The sequence below is a fragment of the Rhinoraja longicauda genome, chromosome 41 (assembly GCF_053455715.1).
Source record: "Rhinoraja longicauda isolate Sanriku21f chromosome 41, sRhiLon1.1, whole genome shotgun sequence".
Classification (NCBI taxonomy): domain Eukaryota; kingdom Metazoa; phylum Chordata; class Chondrichthyes; order Rajiformes; family Arhynchobatidae; genus Rhinoraja; species Rhinoraja longicauda.
The window spans coordinates 10,690,692-10,713,104 of NC_135993.1; the positions used below are offsets into that span (position 1 = coordinate 10,690,692).

A 22,413-nucleotide genomic window follows, 5' to 3' on the forward strand; every position below is an offset into this window, starting at 1 on the left:
GTAGACGGAGGAATTGGGAGTAGGGGATGGAGTCTTTGCAGGAAGCCGGGTGGGAAGACGTGGAGTCGGGATAGTTGTGGGAATCAGCGGGTTTGTAATAGACATCAGTCAATGGTCTACTTCCTGTGATGGAGACGGTGAGATCAAGAAAGGGGAAGGAGTTGTCGGAGATGGTCCAAGTGAATTTGAGTGCAGGATGAAACTTGGTGGTGAAGTTGATGAAGTCCATGAGTTCTGCATGGGTGCAGGAGGTAGCATGGATGGAGATACTGGAACAGGCCCAGTGCTGGGAGGATAGGCCCAGTGCTGGGACAATAGGCCCAGTGAGGGTTGACAATGGACCCTGTGCACTTGGCACCCCACAGGAGAGCCCTCACAACAAACGTCTCCGAGTTTATTGCTCGGGGCAGGCTTGCTCGTTGAAATGAAAAGTTTAATTAAGACTGCACAGCTGCAGAAAAACAAAGTGGTGACGGCGTTGCTCGGTGAAAGGCGGACGCATCTTTATAACCGCAATAAAGAACTCAAATATTGAACATTACTACGAACAGCTGTGCATTCATGACCTTTCACCTCAGCTTCAAGGAAGCCCATTCAAATTCAACGTCTCTTTTGACCCAGGGAGGGGTGGGATTCCACTGAGCACACTGGATGCTCAACGCCCCAGTAGAACCATAAAGAATTATTTCCCACAGTATTTCCTCATGATAAATGTCAGATCCTCACCTTGATCCAAGTAGGGTTGCCAACTGTCCCGTATTAGCCGGGACATCCCGTATTTTGGGTTAAATTATTTTGTCCCGTACAGGACCACCCTTGATCCGTATTAGGCCCGGGGGGCGCTGTAGGCCCCGACGCTATAGGCCTGGACACTGTAGGCCCGGACACTGTAGGTCCGGACACTGTAGGCCCGGACACTGTAGGCCCGGACACTGTAGGCCCCGACGCTGTAGGCCCGGACGCTGTAGGCCCGGACACTGTAGGCCCGGACACTGTAGGCCCGGACGCTATAGGTCCGGACGCTGTAGGTCCGGACGCTGTAGGCCCGGACGCTGTAGGTCCGGACGCTGTAGGTCCGGATGCTGTAGGCCCGGACGCTGTAGGCCCGGACGCTGTAGGCCCGGACGCTGTAGGCCCGGACACTGTAGGCCTGGACACTGTAGGCCCGGACGCTGTAGGCCCGGACACTGTAGGTCCGGACGCTGTAGGCCCAGACAGTGTAGGTCCGGACCATGTAGGTCCGGACAGTGTAGGCCCGGAGGCCCGGGCGCCGCCTAACGGAGGTTGCGTAGCAACCCGCCTCGTGGCCTGGGCGGCCGCCATTGGTGGAGCGGGAGCACGTGGCCGCTGGCTGGGTGAGGTCACGTGGGGCGGTGACGTCACCTTATCCCTTATTTGGGAGTGAAATAGTTGGCAACCCTCGATCCGAGTATTCTAAACACATCCCAAGGACACTGAATACAAACAGTTTTATTCCGCCATCTTTTTACATCCTGGCAACTTGTCCAAGATGGCGCCCAACCCAGGCAACTATTTGCCTGCCAGCCACAGAAGCAGATTGCGCTTGTCGGCACTGGACCTGTACTCGCTGGTGTTTAGAAGAATGAGGGGGGACCTCATTGAAACGTACAGAATAGTGAAAGGCCTGGATAGAGTGGATGTGGAGAGGATGTTTCCACTAGCGGGAGAGTCTAGGACCAGAGGGCACAGCCTCAGAATTAAAGGACGTTCTTTTAGGAGGGATATGAGGAGAAATTTCTTTAGTCAGAGGGTGGTGAATCTGTGGAATTCTTTGCCACAGAAGGCTGGAGAGGCCAAGTCAGTGGATATATTTAAGGCAGAGATTCACAGCATCAAAGACCCAAGTTCAAAAGGTCATAAGGGATAGGAGTAGAATTAGGCCATTCGGCCCATCAAGTCTACTCCGCCATTCAATCATGGCTGATCTATCTCTCCCTCCCAACCCCATTCTCCTGCCTTCTCCCCATAATCCCTGGCACCCGTACTAATCAAGATCCAAAATGTCACCCATTCCTTCTCTCCAGAGAATTGTGCAGGAAAATAACTGCAGATGCTGGTACAAATCGAAGGTATCACAAAATGCTGGGGTAACATCGAGTCAGGCAGCATCTCAGGAGAGAAGAAATGGGTGACGTTTCGGGTCGAGACCCTTCTTCAGCCTGAAGAAGGGTCTCGACCCGAAACGTCACCCATTTCTTCTCTCCTGAGATGCTGCCTGACCTGCTGAGTTACTCCAGCATCTTGTGATACCTTCTCTCCAGAGATGCTGCCTGACCCGCTGAGATACTCCAGCACTTCATGTCTATTGTGAGTTTGTCCCGCTGCGTTTTTGTATCCACTAATTGTTTTTTGTCAGCTGTTAACATGACCATAAAATAATCTGGGCTGCATGCATGTAATTTGTACAGAGAGAGGCTGCTGACTGGAACCAATAGTATATAAAAAAAGATAATTAAATTGTTGAGTGAAAGGAGGCCTGTGTGACTATTAATATCGGCCTCCTTGCATCTAGTGACTGCCCTTTAAATAATGCAGCAAGACTTCTAAAAGAAAACCCAATCAGGTCAAGCTCCTCTTACACTGACGTACTTGACCCAGTTCAGGCCTAAGGTGAGGTGAGGTGACGGACAAAAACTGCAGGTGCTGGTTTAAATCGAAGGCAGACACAAAATGCTGGGGTAACTCAGCGGGTCAGGCAGCATCTCGGGAGAGAAGGAATGGGTGACATTTCGGGTCTGAAGAGGGTCTCGACCCGAAATGTCACCCAGCATTTTGTGATACCTACTGATCTTGGATGATCAACTATGATCATATTGAATGGCGGTGCTGGCTCGAAGGGCCGAATGGCCTCCTCCTGCACCTATTTTCTACGTTTTTATGTTTCTATCCAAGTACCTGTCCAAGTGTTCAAAATCTCCGATGTCTTTGGAGTGTGGGAGGAAACCGGAGCACCCAGTGGAAACCCACACGGTCACGGGGAGAACGTACAAACTCCACACAGACAGCACCCGTAGTCAGGATCAAACCCGGGTTCTAACTCTACCGCTGCGCCACCGACCCGCATCAAACCAACAACCGAAGATGCTCGTTCACAGAACAAAGGCGCGAAGTGCTGGAGTAACTCAGCAGGTCAGGCAGCATCTCTGGAGAGAAGGAATGGGTGACGTGTTGGGTCGAGACCCTTCTTCAGAGTCGGGACCTGCCCCCTCCTCTGACATCAGTCTGAAGAAGGGTCTCGACCCAAAACAATAGACAATAGACAATAGGTGCAGGAGTAGGCCATTCAGCCTTTCGAGCCAGCACCACCATTCACCGTGATCATGGCTGATCATTCTCAATCAGTACCCCGTTCCTGCCTTCTCCCCATACCTCCTGACTCCGCTATCCTTAAGAGCTCTATCTAACTCTCTCTTGAATGCATCCAGAGAATTGGCCTCCACTGCCTTCTGAGGCAGAGAATTCCACAGATTTACAACTCTCTGAGTGAAAAAGGTTTTCTTCGTCTCCCTTCTAAATGTCCGACCCCTTATCCTTAAACTGTGTGGCCCCTGGTCACCCATTCCCTCTCTCCCGAGATGCTGCCTGACCCGCTGAGTTACTCCAGCGTTTTGTGCCCACCTGGGGCGAGGTGTGACTGACGGGGGCAACGTTTGTTTCTCTCTCCACGCAGGGTGGCAGAGGACCGTGTGAAGAGCATCGTACGGCAGACGCTACAAGCCGTTAACTTCTGCCACAAGCACAACGTAAGCGAACACTCACGGGCAGTGGAGAGCAGGGTGGGGTTGGTGGAATTGGGGCGGGTGTTCCTGCAGTCCGAGAGAAAGGGTGAAGCGGGCATTGACCAACAGCGTTCAAACTGATGGAGGGTGGTGGGTGTATGGAACGAGCTGCCAGAGGAGGTCGTTGAGGCTGGGACTATCCCAACGTTTAAGACACAGTTAGACCGGTACATGGATAGGTCAGGTTTGGAGTGGGAGATGGACAAAATGCAGGCGGGTGGGACTAGTGTAGCTGGGATATGCTGGGCAAGTTGGGCCGAAGGGCCTGTTTCCACACTGCATCACTCTTTGTGACTCCATGACTAGAGATGATGGTGATAAACTATCCCCACTGAGCAGGTAGATGGAACCAGAGGCAGATCGAATAATTTCACAAACAGTCAGAGAGACAGTGGAGGATGTGGAGATTTGGTTTTTGTTTCGTTTTAGTTTAGTTTATTGGCATGTGTACCAAGGCTAAGGTTACCAACTGTCCCGTATATTGGGCTGAATTGCTTTAGAAACACAGAAACATAGAAAATAGGTGCAGGAGGAGGCAATTCGGCCCTTCGAGCCAGCACCGCCATTCATTGCGATCATGGCTGATCATCCACAATCAGTAACCCGTGCCTGCCTTCTCCCCATATCCCTTTATTCCGCTAGCCCCTAGAGCTCTATCTAACTCTCTCTTAAATCCATCCAATGATTTGGCCTCCACTGCCCTCTGTGGCAGAGAATCCCACAAATTCACAACTCTCTGGGTGAAAAAGTTCCTTCTCACCTCAGTTTTAAATGGCCTCCCCTTTATTCTAAGACTGTGTGGTCCCTGGTTCTGGACTCGCCCAACATTGGGAACATTTTTCCTGCATCTAGCTAGCTTGTACGGGACCGCACTTGTCCTGTATTAAGCCCGGGGGGCCGCTGTAGGCCCGGACACTGTAGGCCCGGACACTGTAGGCCCGGACACTGTAGGCCCAGACACTGAAGGCCCGGGCACTGTAGGCCCGGACACTGTAGGCCCGGACACTTTAGGCCCGGACACTGTAGACCCGGACACTGTAGGCCCGGACACTGTAGGCCCGGACACTGTAGGCCCGGACACTGTAGGCCCGGACACTGTAGGCCCGGAAACTGTAGGCCCGGACACTGAAGGCCCGGGCACTGTAGGCCCGGACACTGTAGGCCCGGACACTGTAGGTCCGGACACTGTAGGCCATTGGTGGAGCGGGAGCACGTGGCCACTGGCTGGGTGAGGTCACGTGGGGCGCGGGGCCGTGCCGTCGCCCTTTGTCCCTTATTTGGGAGTGAGGAAGTTGGCAACCCTACTAATATGGGACAAGGGCGGTCCCGTGTGGGACAAACTAATTTAGCTCAAAATACAGGCTAATACGGGACAGTTGGCAACTGGGAGATGGCGTGGGTCTCAGTGTGTGTGTGTTTGTGTGTCAGTGCATTCACAGGGACGTGAAGCCGGAGAACATTCTCATCACCAAACACGGAGTCGTCAAGCTCTGCGATTTTGGCTTCGCGCGGATCCTGAGTGAGTTGGTCTCGTACATTCACAAGTGACAGGAGCAGAATCAGGCCACTCGGCCCCTCTGGAATTTAGAAGGATGAGAGGAGATCTTATCGAAACGTATAAGATTATTAAGGGGTTGGACACGTTAGAGGCAGGAAACATGTTCCCAATGTTGGGGGAGTCCAGACCCAGGGGCCACAGTTTATGAATAAGGGGTAGGCCATTTAGGACGGAGATGGGGAAAATCTTTTTCAATCAGAGAGTTGTGAATCTGTGGAATTCTCTGCCTCAGAAGGCAGTGGAGGCCAATTCTCTGGATGCTTTCAAGAGAGAGTTAGATAGAGCTCTTAAGGATAGCGGAGTCAGGGGTATGGGGAGAAGGCAGGAGCGGGGTACTGATTGTGGATGATCAGCCATGATCACATTGAATGGCGGTGCTGGTTCGAAGGGCCGAATGGCCTCCTCCTGCACCTATTGTCTATTGTCTATTGACTTGGACTGGGTGGGAGAGTGGGCAGAGAAGTGGCAGATGGGATATAGTGTAGCAAAGTGTGGAGTCATGCATTTTGGTCGTAGTGATAAAATCGTAGACTGTTTCCTAAATGGGAAGGAAATCCAGAAATCGGAGGTGCAAAGGGACTTGGAAGTGCTGGTGCAGGATTCCCAGAAAGTTAACTTGCAAGTGGCAAGCAAGGCAAACGCAATGCTAGCATTCATTGAATGGCCGCGTAGAATTGATGGGTCGAATGGCCTAATTCTGCTCCAATCACTTATGACCTTATTCAATCATGGCTGATCTATCTCTCCCTCCTAACCCCATTGTCCTGCCTTCTCCCCATAACCCCTGACACCCATACTAATCAAGAATCCATCTACAGTGCCTTTCATAATGTTTGGGACAAAGACCCATCATTTATTTATTTGCCTCTGTACTCCACAATTTGAGATTTGTTTAAAGAAAAAATTACATGTGGTTAAAGTGCACATTGTCAGATTTTAATAAAGGGTATTTTTATGCATTTTGGTTTCACCATGTAGAAATTACAGCTGTGTTTACTTATTCACAAAATGCTGGAGTATCTCAGCAGGTCAGGCAGCATCTCAGGAGAGAAGGAATGGGTGACGTTTCGGGTCAAGACCCTTCTTCAGACTGATGTCAGGGGGGCGGGACAAAGGAAGGATATAGGTGGAGACAGGAAGATAGTGGGGGAACTGGGAAGGGGGAGGGGAAGAGAGGGACAGAGGAACTATCTAAAGTTGGAGAAGTCAATGTTCATACCGCTGGGCTGCAAGCTGCCCAGGCGAAATATGAGGTGCTGTTCCTCCAATTTCCGGTGGGCCTCACTATGGCACTGGAGGAGGCCCATGACAGAAAGGTCAGACTGGGAATGGGAGGGGGAGTTGAAGTGCTGAGCCACCGGGAGATCAGATTGGCCAACGCGGACCGAGCGCAGGTGTTGAGCGAAGCGATCGATTGAAGCTTCGCTCAACACCTGCGCTCGGTCCGCGTTGGCAAAACCCGCCGTTCGCTCTGCCTCTCGCAGTGTAATCAGTGTTTTGGGGGAACAGTATGTGTGATGATACCATAAAAAACGCAGAATATATCTCATCTATCAACTCACAGATTTTTGTTATTTTTCTTTTAAAATGTTTCTGCAAGTTTCTGCCGACTAAAATGGCCGCCGTGACGTACTACGGTTTTTAGGGTCGAGTGGTCTATCTTGCTCCTCTAGTATCTTTGGCTGTGGGTGTCTGTGGTTTGGAATGATGTAGTCCCCCCCCCCCTCCCCCCCCCACCCCCCTCATGTTAATGCTGGACCTTGTCTTGCAGCTGGACCGGGGGATGAGTACACGGATTACGTGGCAACGAGGTGGTATCGTGCCCCGGAGCTGCTGGTGGGCGACATCCAGTACGGGCCGCCCGTGGACGTCTGGGCCATCGGCTGCGTCTTCGCCGAGCTGACCTCCGGCAACGCCCTGTGGCCTGGACGTTCCGATCTGGATCAGCTCCACCTCATCAGCAAGACTCTGGGTCAGTGGTCCGAAGAAGGGTCTCGACCTGAGACGTCACCTGTTCCTTCTCTCCAGAGATGCTGCCCGTCCCGCTGGGCTACTCCAGCGCTTTGTGTCCGTCTTCGGGTCAGTTGTTCACTAGTGTCGCCAACTTCCTCGCTCCCAAATACGGGACAAGGTGACGTCACCGCGCCCCACGTGACCTCACCCAGCCAGCGGGAGCACGTGGGCCGCCGGCTGGGTGAGGTCACGTGGGGCGCGGGGGCGGTGACGTCACCCTTTGTCCCTTATTTGGGAGCGAGGAAGTTGGCAACCCTACTAATACGGGACAAGGGCGGTCCCGTACAGGATGAACTAATTTAGCCCAAAATACGTGATGTCCCGGCTAATACGGGACAGTTGGCAACCCTAGTTGTTCACCCTGGCTTCAAGCTTTAGGCTTCAGGCTCAGTCAATAGACAATAGACAATAGACAATAGGTGCAGGAGTAGGCCATTCGGCCCTTCGAGCCAGCACCGCCATTCAATGTGATCATGGCTGATCATTCTCAATCAGTACCCCGTTCCTGCTTTCTCCCCATACCCCCTGACTCCGCTATCCTTAAGAGCTCTATCTAGCTCTCTCTTGAATGTATTCAGAGAATTGGCCCCCACTGCCCTCTGAGGCAGAGAATTCCACAGATTCACAACTCTCTGACTAAAAAAGTTTTTCCTCATCTCTGTTCTAAATGGCCTACCCCTTATTCTTAAACTGTGGCCCCTGGTTCTGGATTAGTCCTGGCCATCTCTGTCTGATGTTGACCAACAGGTCGCTACTCAACCAGTCAAGTTGAGTTCAGGTGATGTGCAGGTACAGTGAGGAACAGGTAGAGGAATACCTTGCCTGCTACAGCATTCTACGCACCGAGACTCAGAGAAAAACCAAAAACACAAATCACGACGCGCAAATCGCAATGGAGGACCAGTTTCGCTGAACACCTCCGCTCAGTCCGCCTTGGCCTAACCTGATCTCCGGTTGCCAAACACGTTTAACTCCCCCACCCACTCCCAGTCTGACCTTTCTGTCCTGGGCCTCCTCCATTGTCAGAGTGAGGCCCAGCGCAAATTGGAGGAACAGCACCTCATATTTCGCTTGGGCAGCTTACACCCCAGCGGTATGAACATTGACTTATATAGACAATAGGTGCAGGAGGAGGCCATTTGGCCCTTCGAGCCAGCACCGCCATTCACTGTGATCATGGCTGATAATCCACAATCAGTAGCCCGTGCCTGCCTTATCATATCATATCATATACATACAGCCGGTAACAGGCCTTTTCGGCCCACCAAGTCCGTGCCGCCCAGCGATCCCCGTACATTAACACTATCCTACACCCACTAGGGACAATTTTTACATTTACCCAGCCAATTAACCTACATACCTGTACGTCTTTGGAGTGTGGGAGGAAACCGAAGATCTCGGAGAAAACCCACGCAGGTCACGGGGAGAACGTACAAACTCCTTACAGTGCAGCACCCGTAGTCAGGATCGAACCTGAGTCTCCGGCGCTGCATTCGCTGTAAAGCAGCAACTCTACCGCTGCGCTACCGTGCCGGTAGACTTCTCTAATTTAGACTTCTCTAATTTCAAAGTGCACGACGTGCAAAACACGTCACACAGTACACGTGTTAAAAGCACACAGTACCCATCACACGCATGTGTCAGGATCACGCACTGTCTCACACACGCATAACGCATCTCACACACACTCACACACACACACACTCACACATACACACACGTCTCATGCATTCCGCACGACAGTGAAAGTAAAAATGGAGATACAAGGAAATGCAGACGTTGAAACCTTGAGCAAAGCACAAGTTGCTGGTGTAACTCATCGGGTCAGGCAGCATCCCTGGAGGAGTGTGGGAGGATACCGGAGCGCCCGGAGAAAACCCACGTGGTCACATGGGGGAAAGCACAAACTCCGCACAGACAGCACCCGCGGTCTGGATCGAACCCGGGGCTCTGTCTTGTAAATGTCTTGAAATTAGAGAAGTCAATGTTCATACCGCTGCCCAAGCGAAATATGCGCTGGGCCTCACTCTGACAATGGAGGAGGCCCAGGACAGGAAGGTCAGTGTGGGAGTGGGAGTTGAAGTGCTGAACCACCGGGAGATCAGGTTGGCCACGGCGGACTGAGCGGAGGTGTTCAGCGTAACTGGTCCTCCATCTTGCGTGTGGCCTCGGATATTCTCCAGGCCTCTCGCCGAGTGTAATGTCTTCACTTTGTTCCCACAGGGGACCTCATCCCTCGCCACCAGAAGATCTTCAGCTCCAACCAACAATTCAGAGGAGTGAACATCCCTGAGCCTGATGTCCTGGTCAGTGCCTCCCTTCATAAAACTAATGACCTGACATGGTGGTGAATCTGTGGGATTCATTGTATCTCTCTATCGTAGAGACTTGATGGGTCGAAGGACCTGTTTCCATGCTAAGATTTAGCTCTTAGGGCTAAAGGAATCAGGGGTTATGGGGAAAAAGCAGGAACAGGGTACCGATATTTAGTTTAGAAGTTTAGAAATACAGCGCGGAAACAGGCCCTTCGGCCCACCGGGTCCGTGCCGCCCAGCGATCCCCGCACACTAACACTATCCTACACACACTAGGGACAATTTTTACACTCACACCAAGCCAATTAACCGACAAACCTGAACGTCTTTGGAGTGTGGGAGGAAACCGAAGATCTTGGAGAAAACCCACGCAGGTCACGGGGAGAACGTACAAACTCCTTACAGAGGTCAAAAAGGCATATGGGTTACTGGCCTTCATTAGCCGGGGCATCGAATATAAAAGTAGGGGGTTAATGATGGAACTGTACAGAACACTGGTGAGGCCACAGCTGGAGTATTGGGTACAGTTCTGGTCACCACATTATAGAAAGGATGTGATAGCTTTGGAGAGGGTGCAGAAGAAATTCACCAGGATGCTGCCAGGGATGAAGGGCCTCGGCTATGAGGAGAGACTGGGCAGACTGGGGTTGTTTTCCCTGGAGCAGAGAAGGCTGAGAGGGGACATGATCGAGGTGTACAAGATCATGAGGGGCATGGATAAGGTAGATGGCGGGGAACTTCTTCCACTGGTGGAAGGTTCAACAACGAGGGGACATAGATACAGGGTAAGGGGAGGGAGGTTTCGGGGGGATGTGAGAAAGAACTTTTTCACCCAGAGGGTGGTTGGAGTCTGGAACTCACTGCCTGGGGTGGTGGTGGAGGCGGGAACACTCAAAACGTTTAAGAGGCATTTGGATGGGCACTTGAAATGCTACAACATTCAGGGCTACGGTCCAAATGCGGAAAAATGGGATTAAAATTAGACTGTGTTTGGTAACGGGCGGCGCGGACACGATGGGCCGAAGGGCCTCTTTCTGTGCTGTAGGACTCTCTATGACTATGAGACGGCGCCCGCAGTCGGGATGGAACCCGGGTCTCCGGCGCTGCATTCGCTGTAAGGCAGCAACTCTACCGCCGCGCCACCGTGACCGCTCTGCGATCGGTAGAGATCGGTAGAGATTTTGGATGATCAGCTATGATCGTATTGAATGGGGAGAAAGCAGGAACGGGGTACTGATTGTGGATGATCAGCCATGATCATATTGAATGGCGGTGCTGCCTTGAAGGGCCGGATGGCCTCCTCCACCTATGTTTCCATGCTGCATCTCTCTATTGTATAGACTTGATGGGCCAAATGGCCATCGCATTTGTTATTTGACCAGATTTGTAAAGGACAATTACGTTGTCTTTGCTTATAGAAATGTCTTGTAAATTTTAAAGTGATATTGACAAGATGTGTTGTGTTGGGTGATTCAGAAACAAAAAAAACCCCACATAAATGCTGGTTATCTGAAATAAAGTTTAGAAACACACAGCAGACCGGGCAGCATCTGTGGTGAGAGAAAAAGAACCACCGTTTCAAGTAGAGAGGAAAATGTAGGAATGAAGCTGGGTAGAAAAAAAGATGATGTGGAGAGAGAGCGGGGGAACGTACAAACTCCGTACAGACAGCAACCATAATCAGGACCGAACCAGCGTTCCTGGCGCTGTGAGGCAGCAACTCTACCGCTGCGCCACCGTGCCGCACAAAGTGGAGAGTGGATGGTAACATTGAAACATAGACAATAGGTGCAGGAGGAGGCCATTTGGCCCTTCGAGCCAGCACCGCCATTCACTGTGATCATGGCTGATAATCCACAATCAGTAGCCCGTGCCTGCCTTATCATATCATATCATATATATACAGCCGGAAACAGGCCTTTTCGGCCCACCAAGTCCGTGCCGCCCAGCGATCCCCGTACATTAACACTATCCTACACCCACTAGGGACAAGTTTTTTTTACATTTACCCAGCCAATTAACCTACATACCTGTACGTCTTTGGAGTGTGGGAGGAAACCGAAGATCTCGGAGAAAACTCACGCAGGTCACGGGGAGAACGTACAAACTCCTTACAGTGCAGCACCCATAGTCAGGATCGAACCTGAGTCTCCGGCGCTGCATTCGCTGTAAAGCAGCAACTCTACCGCTGCGCCACCGTGCCGCCCTTCTCCCCATATCCCTTGATTCCACTAGCCCCTAGAGCTCTATCTAACTCTCTCTTAAATTTGTCCAGTGATTTGGCCTCCACTGCCCTCTGTGGCAGAGAATTCCACAGATTCACAACAGTAGACGGTGACTGAGAGCCAGATCTTCAGATGATATCTCACCCTCTTATTTTTCCTTTTGCCCCATTTGTGCGGCACGGTGGCGCAGCGGTAGAGTTGTTCCACGCAGCGCCAGAGACCCGGGTTCAATCCTGACTACGGGTGCTGTCAGTACGGAGTTTGTACGTTCTCCCCGTGACCCGCGTGGGTTTATCTCCGGTTGCTCCGGTTTCCTCCTTCGTTAACCCCCTGTAGGAGAGAGAAGATAACTCAATGCTGTTTAAGCAATGGTTGGCGATTGATTTCATCATCGGTCAGGCAATTGTAAAGTTTAGTTTAGTGATACGGTGTGGAAACAGGCCCTTCGGCCCATCAAATTCGCGCTGACCATCGATTACCTGTACACTAGTTCTCTCCTGCACACCAGGGACATTTTGCAGAAGCCAATTAACCTACAAACCTGCACGTCTTCGGAGTGTGGGAGGAAACTGAAGATCTCGGAGAAAACCCACGCAGGTCACGGGGAGAACGTACAAACTCCGTACAGACGGCACCCGTAGTCGGGATGGAACCCGGGTCTCCGGCGCTGTGAGGCAGCAACTCTACCGCTGCGCCACCGTGCCGCCCTGACTACTGGATTCACTGGATGAATTTAAAAATAAGGGGTAGGCCATTTGGAACGGAGATGAGGAAAAACATTTTCAGTCAGAGAGTTGTAAATCTGTGGAATTCTCTGCCTCAGAAGGCAGTGGAGGCCAATTCTCTGAATGCTTTCAAGAGAGATCTGGATAGAGTCTTGAAGATAGCGGAGTGAGGGGGTATGGGGAGAAGGTAGGAACGGGGTACTGATTGAGAATGATCAGCCATGATCACATTGAATGGCGGTGCTGTCTCGAAGGGCCGAATGACCTACTCTTGCACCTATTGTCCATTGTCTATAATTCAAAAGAGAGTTAGATAGAGCTCTAGGGGCTAGCGGAATCACGGGATATGGGGAGAAGGCAGGCACGGGTTACTGATTGTGGATGATCAGCCATGATCACAGTGAATGGCGGTGCTGGCTCAAAGGGCCAAATGGCCTCCTCCTGCACCTATTTTCTATGTCTCTATGTTTCTACTGATTACCTGGCTTGACACTACTGATGTGCTTGAAGACATGTGAAGAGTTCTGTGGGACTGCTACTATTTTCTGTGTCATCCCAATGTCAATGTGCAAGGTATTTCAGGGAACCATTGATTTAACAGCAGCACTGCAGCAAATGTGTGAGGTGAACTTCCACTCTAGTATTTGGGCGGCACGGTGGCGCAGCGGTAGAGTTGCTGCCTCACAGCGCCGGAGACCCGGGTTCAATCCTGACTACGGCCGCTGTCTGTACGGAGTTAGTACGTTCTTCCAGTGACCTGCGTGGGTTTTCTCCGAGATCTTCAGTTTCCTCCCACACTCCAAAGACGTACAGGTTTGTAGGTTAATTGGCTTGGTGCGTGTGTAAATTGCCCCTGGTGTGTGTAGGATAGTGTTAGTGTGCGGGGATCGCTGGTCGGCGCGGACTCAGTGGGCCGAAGGGCCTGTTTCCGCGCTGTATCTCTAAACTAAAAAACTAAACTGAACTACTCAGTGTTAAGCAGCATCTGCGATCTTGTGGAACGAAGAATCTAAATCTCGGAGACACAAGAGACTGCAGATGCTGGAACCATCAATACAACACAAGTGATTTCAAGATCAATTTATTGTCACGTGCACCAATTAAGGTGCAGTGAAATTTGAGTTACCACAGAGCCATGCTAAGTAAAAAGCAACAAGACACACAGCCACATGAAATAAAACTTAACATAAACGTCCAGTGCTGGAGTAACTCAGCGGGCCAGGCGGCATATCTGGAGAAGATGGGCAGTAAATTTTATTGGGGAGAGATTTGCAAAGAATTGTCGTAAATCAGGAGCAGTCTGAAGAAGGGTCTTGACCCGAAACGTCACCTCTTAAGGATAGCGGAGTCAGGGGGTATGGGGAGAAGGCAGGAACGGGGCACTGATTGAGAATGATCAGCCATGATCACATTGAATGGCGGTGCTGGCTCGAAGGGCCGAATGGCCTCCTCCTGCACCTATTGTCTATTGTCTATTCCTTCTCTCCAGAGATGCTGCCTGACCCGCTGAGTTACTCCAGCGTTTTGTGTCTGTCTTCAGAGCCTGACAGTTCCGTTTGTTTCCCACCCACAGGTGCCTCTGGAGGAGAGGTTTCCACACATCTCTGCACAGGCCCTCCATTTGATGAAGGTACGTGCAGAACGCAGGGGCATGAAACATCCCGTGTACCACCTTCCAGTCCACACGGCACGCGACTCCAGGCAGCCCGGTTAAAGCACGTCAAGTGCTTTTTCGAAGACTGAGGGGGGATCTTATAGAAACATATAAGATTATTAAGGGGTTGGAGAGGCTAGATGCGGGAAGATTGTTCCCGATGTTGGGGAAGTCCAGAACCAGGGGTCACAGTTTAAGGATAAGGGGGAAGTCTTTTAGGACCGAGATGAGAATGTTTTTTTTCACACAGTGTGGTGAATCTGTGGAATTCTCTGCCACAGAAGGTAGTTGAGGTCATTGGCTATATTTAAGAGGAAGTTAGATGTAGCCCTTGTGGCTAAAGGGATCAGGGGGTATGGAGAGAAGGCAGGTACAGGATACTGAGCTGGATGATTAGCCATGATCATATTGAATGGCGGTACAGGCTCGAAGGGCCGAATGGCCTACTCCTGCACCTATTTTCTATGTTTCTAAGTACCCCTTGCTTTCCCTCTCTCTCCGTCCCTCACCCCCCAGTTCTCCGACTAGTTTCACTGTCCTCCTGATTAATTTTACTGTCTGTGTGCCTTGTTGTCAACAATGACCCATTCTACATTTCCTCTGTCATCGTCTGCTTTGATCGATCGTTTTCTCACCTCGCCCTCCCATATCTCCCCTGACTCTCAGTCTGAGGAAGGGTCTCGACCCGAAACGTCACCCGTTCCTTCTCTCCCGAGATGCTTCCTGACCCGCTGAGTTACTCCAGCACTCCGTGTCTATCTTCGAGAAGTCAATGTTCATACCGCTGGGTTGTAAGAGTCCACTCTCATCTGCTCCACCAATTCAAAAGATCATTATAGACAATAGACAATAGGTGCAGGAGGAGGCCATTCGGCCCTTCGAGTCAGCACCGCCATTCAATGTGATCATGGCTGATCATTCTCAATCAGTACCCCGTTCCTGCCCTCTCCTCATACCCCCTGACTCCACTATCCTTAAGAGCTCTATCTAGCTCTCTCTTGAAAGCATCCAGAGAATTGGCCTCCACTGCCTTCTGAGGCAGAGAGTTCCACAGATCTACAACTCTCTGAGTGAAAAAGAATTTTCCTCATTAATGGCTGACTTTTTCCTCAGCCCCACTTTCCTCCCCTTCGGTCCTGAACTCCCTTCTACCTCATTGGAGACCCTCAGAGTACCTTTAATCAGACTTAACTGGACTTTATCTTGCACTAAACGTTATTCCCTTCATCCTGTGTCTACACTGTGGAGTGCTTGATTGTAATCATGTACAGTCATACAGTCATACCATGTGGATACAGGCTCTTCAGCACAACTTGCCACACTGAACAACATGTCCCATCTACACCCATTACAGCATCCGTACCACACATCAACCCATGACACTGGGGTCCGGGTTCAATCCTGACTACGGGCGCCGTCTGTACGGAGTTTGTACGTTCTCCCCGTGACCTGCGTGGGTTTTCTCCGAGATCTTCGGTTTCCTCCCACACTCCAAAGACGTGCAGGTTTGTTGGTTAAGATCTCGGAGAAAACCCACGCGGGTCGCGGGGAGAACGTACAAACTCAGTATAGGCAGCACCCGTAGTCGGGATCGAACCCGGGTCTCCGGCGATGTGAGGCAGCAACTCTACCGCTGTAGTCGTGATGGAACTTGGACCGCAGTGTCATGGGTTGATGTTAGGAAAAGGGGACGTACAACGAGATCTGGGTGTCCTAGTGCATCAGTCACTGAAAGGAAGCATGCAGGTACAGCAGGCAGTGAAGAAAGCCAATGGAATGTTGGCCTTCATAACAAGAGGAGTTGAGTATAGGAGCAAAGAGGTCCTTCTGCAGTTGTACAGGGCCCTAGTGAGACCGCACCTGGAGTACTGTGTGCAGTTTTGGTCTCCAAATTCTTGCTATTGAGGGAGTGCAGCCTAGGTTTACTAGGTTAATTCCCGGAATGGCGGGACTGTCGTACGTTGAAAGACTGGAGCGACTAGGCTTGTATACACTGGAATTTAGAAGGATGAGAGGGGATCTTATTGAAACATGTAAGATCATTAAGGGATTGGACACGCCAGAGGCAGGAAACATGTTCCCGATGATGGGAGAGTCCCGAACCAGGGGCCACAGTTTAAGAATAAGGGGTAGGCCATTTAGAACGGAGATAAGGAAGAACGTTTTCACTCAGAGAGTTGTGAAGCTGTGGAATTCACTGCCTCAGAAGGCAGTGGAGGCCAATTCTCTGGATGCTTTTAAGAGAGAGTTAGATAGAGCTCTTAAGGATAGCGGAGTCAGGGGGTATGGGGAGAGGGCAGGAACGGGGTACTGATTTTGGATGGTCAGCCATGATCACGGTGAATGGCGGTGCTGGCTCGAAGGGCTGAATGGCCTCCTCCTGCACCTATTGTCTATTGTCTATCACGGTGAATGGCGGTGCTGGCTCGAAGGGCCCATTGGCCTCCTCCTGCGTCTATTTACTATTGATGTGTTGTCTGGATGCTGGTGTGATTGCTGGGGTCTCTGCCGTATGGCTCTCTCCACGCCCCTGGCCCGCAGTGTAACGGGGTAGATGTGCTGCCCGGATGCCGGCCCTTGTGAATGTCTGTCCCTCTATCGCTTGCCCCAGGCCTGCTTGACGATGGACCCCGTGGAGAGGCTGAGCTGCGAGCAGCTGCTGCAGCTCCCGCACTTGGACAGCTGCCGCGGGGAGATGGAGGGTCGCAGGGAAGCAGAGAGGACGAGGAGGATGGCACGCAGACGCCCTCCAGGGGTAAGGCCTTGCTCGCTCCCCTCCACAGGGGCAGTCGCACCAGTCGCTGCTCAGACGCCCATCGGCATGGGAAGCCTTGGCTCCATTTTAGTCCTACGCTCATGATTTTTGGGCACGCGGTACAGAGGGGGGAGGATCGGGAGGGGGTGGGGTCTCCCTGTCGGTCTGGCCAAGATGGCCGTTTGCGCGGGGGTCCAGCCAGCAGGTAGTCAATGGCCACACAGGAGCCGGCTGCCCGCCCCTCTTCCGGGCCTACGTCCCGTGCACGCGTGTCCCTGGAGAGGGAACACGCACACGCAGTGTCCACGGGGACGCTGGAGGCTTCTGTGAACGCTGGTCACCGCGGGAGGTCGAATGTATGATAGAAACATAGAAAATAGGTGCAGGAGTAGGCCATTCGGCCCTTCGAGCCTGCACCGCCATTCAATGTGATCATGGCTGATCATCCAACTCAGTAACCCGTACCTGCCTTCTCTCCATACCCCCTGATCCCTTTAGCCACAAGGGCCACATCTAACTCCCTCTTAAATATAGCCAATGAACTGGCCTCAACTACCTTCTGTGGCAGAGAATTCCACAGACTCACCACTCTCTGTGTGAAGAAATGTTTTCTCATCTCGGTCCTAAAAGACTTCCCCCTTATCCTTAAGCTGTGACCCCTGGTTCTGGACTCCCCCAACATCGGGAACAATCTTCCCGCATCTAGCCTCTCCAACCCCTTAAGAATTTTATATGTTTCTATAAGATCCCCCCTCGGTCTTCTAAATTCCAGCGAGTACAAGCCTAGTCTATCCAGTCTTTCTTGACAAAGTTGGCGGAGTTTTAATCCCTGTTTTGTTTGTAAACTGTCGATACTGGCAGCTATTGATTTCATCGTGTTACTACTTTGTACGTTTGTTTTTGTTTTGGAATAAAGTATTTGTTAAAAAGAAAAATCAGCATGGGAACAACTGATCTATGACATCAATCTGTGCAGTAATTTATCAAGACTATTCTTGGTAAAATTGTCCCTAGTGTGTGTCGGATAGCGTTAGTGTGCGGGGATCGCTGGTCGGTGCGGACCCGGTGGGCCGAAGGGCCTGTTTCCGACCTGTATCTCTAAACTAAACTAAACAAGGGGCCACAGTTTAAGAATAAGGGGTAGGCCATTTAGAACTGAGATGAGGAAAAACTTTTTCAGTCAGAGAGTTGTGAATCTGTGGAATTCTCTGCCTCAGAAGGCAGTGGGGGCCAGTTCTCTGAATGTATTCAAGAGAGAGCTAGATAGAGTTCTTAAGGATAGCGGAGTCAGGGGGTATGGGAAGAAGGCAGGAACGGGGTACAGATTGAGAATGATCAGCCATGATTACATTGAATGGCGGTGCTGGCTCGAAGGGCCGAATGGCCTCCTCCTGCACCTATTGTCTATTGTCTATTCCAATATTCCAGGTTTCCTTGAACAGGTAGCACCCTGATTAATCTGTGTAGAAAGGAACTGCAGATGCTGGTTTATACCAAAGATAGACACAAAGTGCTGGAGTAACGGTGGAGTTGCTGCCTCACAGCGCCAGAGACCCGGGTTCGATCCTGACTACAGGCGCTGTCTGGATGAAGTTTGTACGTTCTCACCGTGACTGGGTGGGTTTTCTCCGGGTGCTCCGGTTTCCTCCCACACTCCAAAAATATTAATATTTGTAGGTTGATTGGCTTTGGTAAAATAGTAAGATTAAACGAGAACTTACCAGTTCGAAGTTTGATCTGTATTTTATGAGGAGTTACGATGAGGGACTACGTGAAGACCCCGTCCAGCACGCATGCGCGACATTCTTCAAAGCAGCGGTGTGGATTCACAGAAAAAACACAACGATTGAAATAAATATAGTAAAGAAAAAATAAGAACTTAATTACCAGTTGATCTGTATAATAGAGGGTGGGAGCGGAGGGCACGTAATCCCTCATCGTAACTCCTCATAAAATACAGATCAAACTTCGAACTGGTAAGTTCTCGTTTAATCTTACTATTTTATTTCGGAGTCACGTGAGTGACTACGTGAAGACTTCAAAGCTCTGTGATTCCGAACCGTGTACCAGCTCATGCTTCACTCACTGTCTGAAGACCTTAGAGGGAGGAAGTATGTTATCGCGATCAAGAACCTGTTTGTGAACAAAAAGGTTTATTAATGACAACAAAAAACAGAGAGCTCCCCAGGGCTTAAATTAAATATTATCTGCAGACTCTAAAATTCTGTCTGCAAATGTAGCAGGTTGCGCCAGCGGTTTATTATAAAACCTTTGGAAAGTTCTTTCCGAGGACCATCCTGCTCGGCCAGAATATGGTCCATAGGCACGTCCATTCGACTAGCCGCCGACGTAGATGCAGCCCTGGTGGAGTGAGATTTGTAAACATTCGTATTGACTCCCGTGGACTTAAGCACCTGCTTGAGCCACCTTGAAATGGTTTGGCTCGTCACCTGACCATGAGGCTTCTTGTGGCTTATCCATAAGGCTTTTTCTCTCCCTCTTAAGTTGTATGTTGTGTCTATGTAATTGGCGAGATGGGTCTTGGCACACAGCCGTGGGTCAGATGAATATGCCCAGAACTCCATGACTGGAGGCGTGGTACCTGGTCTAGTTTGTTTGACCAGTCCCTGAATATGGAATGTGAAACAGTCCAATGACTCTGTCATGCTGTCCAGCCTCAGAAGGTGGAGGGACTGTACCCTTTAAGCTGACACTAGTGCCATGAGCATGACTGATTTCAGTGTAAGTTGTTCCAGCGTGAGTGCCCTGGGCGGTGGCCATCCCCTAAGGTACGTCAGCACAATGCTGACATCCCAGATCTGAGTGTACCTTGGTCTGGGGGAGTTAGTGTTAAAAATGCCCCTCATGATTTTGATTACTAGTGGATGGGACCCCAAAGCCAGTTGTCCTGCTGCTGGAACCAAATAAGCTGACAACGCACTCCTGGCTGTATTTATGGCGCTGTTGTAGGTAGTTCCTGTTTTGGAGCAATACCGTTCCCATTTCCTTATGTTGGTCAGGTATTGTCTCCTGGTGGACTCCCGGTGGGATGCGGTCATCATGTTGATGGCGTCCTCAGACAGTCCCAGGCCCAGTAGAGGTCTTTTTAGAATCTGCAAGCCCGGAGATTGACTCTGTCATGGCACGGGTGACTAATGCCTGACACTGGGTGGATTAATAATTCCGGACTGCTGGGGAATTCCAACGGTGTTTCGACAGCCATGTCGAGGGCCACTGGGAACCATGGCTGTGTAGGCCAGTCGGGTGTTATCAAGATTCCTGAAGCGGAATTCAATTGAATCTTGCGTAATACCCGACTGATGAGGCAGAAGGGAGGAAAGGCATAAAAGAACATTTTCCCCCAATACAGCGTGAATGCATCAACTGCTGCTGCCTCAGGGTCTGGTTCCCAAGCGACATACGTTGGTACCGTGGTGATTCAGCCTGGATGCAAATAGATCGATATCTGGTGTGCCATATTGCTTTGTAATTTCGGCAAATACTTTGGGATTTAACATCCATTCGATGTTATCGTTAAATTTGCGTGACCTGGTGTCTGCCACTGTATTTTGCTTACCTGGTAGGTAAGTTGCTGGTAACCAAGTATGTCTTTCGACACACCATTGCCAGATTAGGTTGACCAATTTGTCACACGATATCGACTTTACACCACCCATGTGGTTGATATAAGCCACCACCGTGGTATTATCTAATTGCAACCGGACATGTGCATGATCCGTATTAGATGAATATGCTTTTAAACCATAAAACGCACCCAACATTTCTAAATAGTTGATACCCCGTGTCTGTAGGCAAGATGATTCAGAATTAGTCCATCTGCCCCCTGTGCTGGATTGCATGTTAGTTGCTCCCCAGCCCAAAGCACTTGCATCCGTTTGAATGGTTAATACTGGGTTGGTGATTATTATGGGACTGGAAACTGAGCCTAATGTTCCTTGTCCACCATTGTAACTCTGGAATGGATTCAGCAGTTAAATACATAGCTCGGTCAAGTGACCTGAGTTTTGCTTTAGTGCGTGCACTTTTGCTCTTTGTAAATTTTGGTAGTGCAAAGGCCCAAATTGTACAGCTGGAAAAGCTGCTACCATTTTACCAATAACTCTAGCTACCTGCCGTATGGTTGGCTCCTCAATAATGCGAAGGCGGGTTTTAAGATTTTAGTGAACAACCTTGGAGCGGAGGTTAGTCCATTTGGTTTTAAATTGCCATAGCTATTTACGATGCTCCTTGTGTATGGGTACTGAGTAGTAGGCATTTTTTAAATCAATGCCTGCTAGAAAGTACCCTCTAGAAATCAAAAGTCTGGCGGTTTCAAAGTTTCCATCTTAAAATGTGTATACTTAACTGACTCGTTTAACGTAGTTAAGTCAATGATGATGCGACATCCACCATCTTTTTTAGTTTTAGTGAAAATATTAGACACAAATTCCAAAGGTTGATGTTTTGTTCTTTCAATGACACCTTTTGCTAGTAGCCTCACAAGTTCAGCTTGACCCTCTTGTGTCTATTTGACTGAGAGGGTGAATACCCTTTGGGGTATGTGCTGAACTGGCGGAATGTTTTCATGAACAAAGTCAATTTTATAGCCATGAATGCAGCTTAGTATGTACTTGTCATTAGTGATGGTTTCCTATGCATCCAAAAACAAGTGCAATCTCCCCCCTGATACCTTGAACTCCCGTTCGTCGCGCTGCACTGCTTGAACGCTAATGTCGCGCATGCGTGCTGGACGGGGTCTTCACGTAGTCACTCACGTGACTCCGAAATAAAATTGTCCCTAGTGTGTGTGTGTAGGATAGTGTTAGTGTGCGGGGATCGCTGGACGGTGCGGACCCGGTGGGCCGAAGGGCCTGTTTCCACGCTGTGTCTCTAAACTAAACTATAAACTTAGAGGGTCAGGCAGCATCTCTGGAGAAAAGGTTTAGGCGACATTTTGGGCAGGACCCTTCTTCAGACTCAAATCTGAGTTACTACAGCTCTTTGAATCTACCCTGGTTAATCTGAAGCCTAGCAAATTTTAGATTAAATTAGATTAGAGATACAGCGCGGAAACAGGCCCTTTCGGCCCACCGGGTCCGCGCCGACCAGCGATCCCCGCACACTAACTCTATCTTACACCCGCTAGGGACAATTGTTACATTTACCAAGCCAATTAACCTACAGGCCTGCACGTCTTTGGAGTGTGGGGGGAAACCGAAGATCTCGGAGAAAACCCACGCAGGTCACGGGGAGAATGTACGGACAGCGCCCGTAGTCGGGATGGAACCCGGGTCTCCGGCGTTGCATTCGCTGTAAGGCAGCAACTCTACCGCTGCCACCATTTTGTGCCAAGCATAGCATCCGCCAT

At 50.4% G+C, this 22,413-nt stretch overlaps 1 protein-coding gene across 2 annotated transcripts in view; it reads left to right on the forward strand.

Moving 5' to 3' along the window:
* Positions 1-22,413, forward strand: part of LOC144611782 (cyclin-dependent kinase-like 1) — a 52,110-nt gene that overhangs the window by 26,621 nt on the left and 3,076 nt on the right. Inside the window, exons 3-8 of one of the 2 annotated variants that reach the window (XM_078431032.1) lie at positions 3,692-3,764; positions 5,229-5,319; positions 7,130-7,330; positions 9,595-9,677; positions 14,210-14,266; positions 16,902-17,045. In XM_078431032.1, the coding sequence (XP_078287158.1) occupies positions 3,692-3,764; positions 5,229-5,319; positions 7,130-7,330; positions 9,595-9,677; positions 14,210-14,266; positions 16,902-17,045 (649 nt within the window). The remainder of the gene's footprint in view (positions 1-3,691; positions 3,765-5,228; positions 5,320-7,129; positions 7,331-9,594; positions 9,678-14,209; positions 14,267-16,901; positions 17,046-22,413) is intronic. The other variant, XM_078431031.1, reaches the window with a different exon arrangement.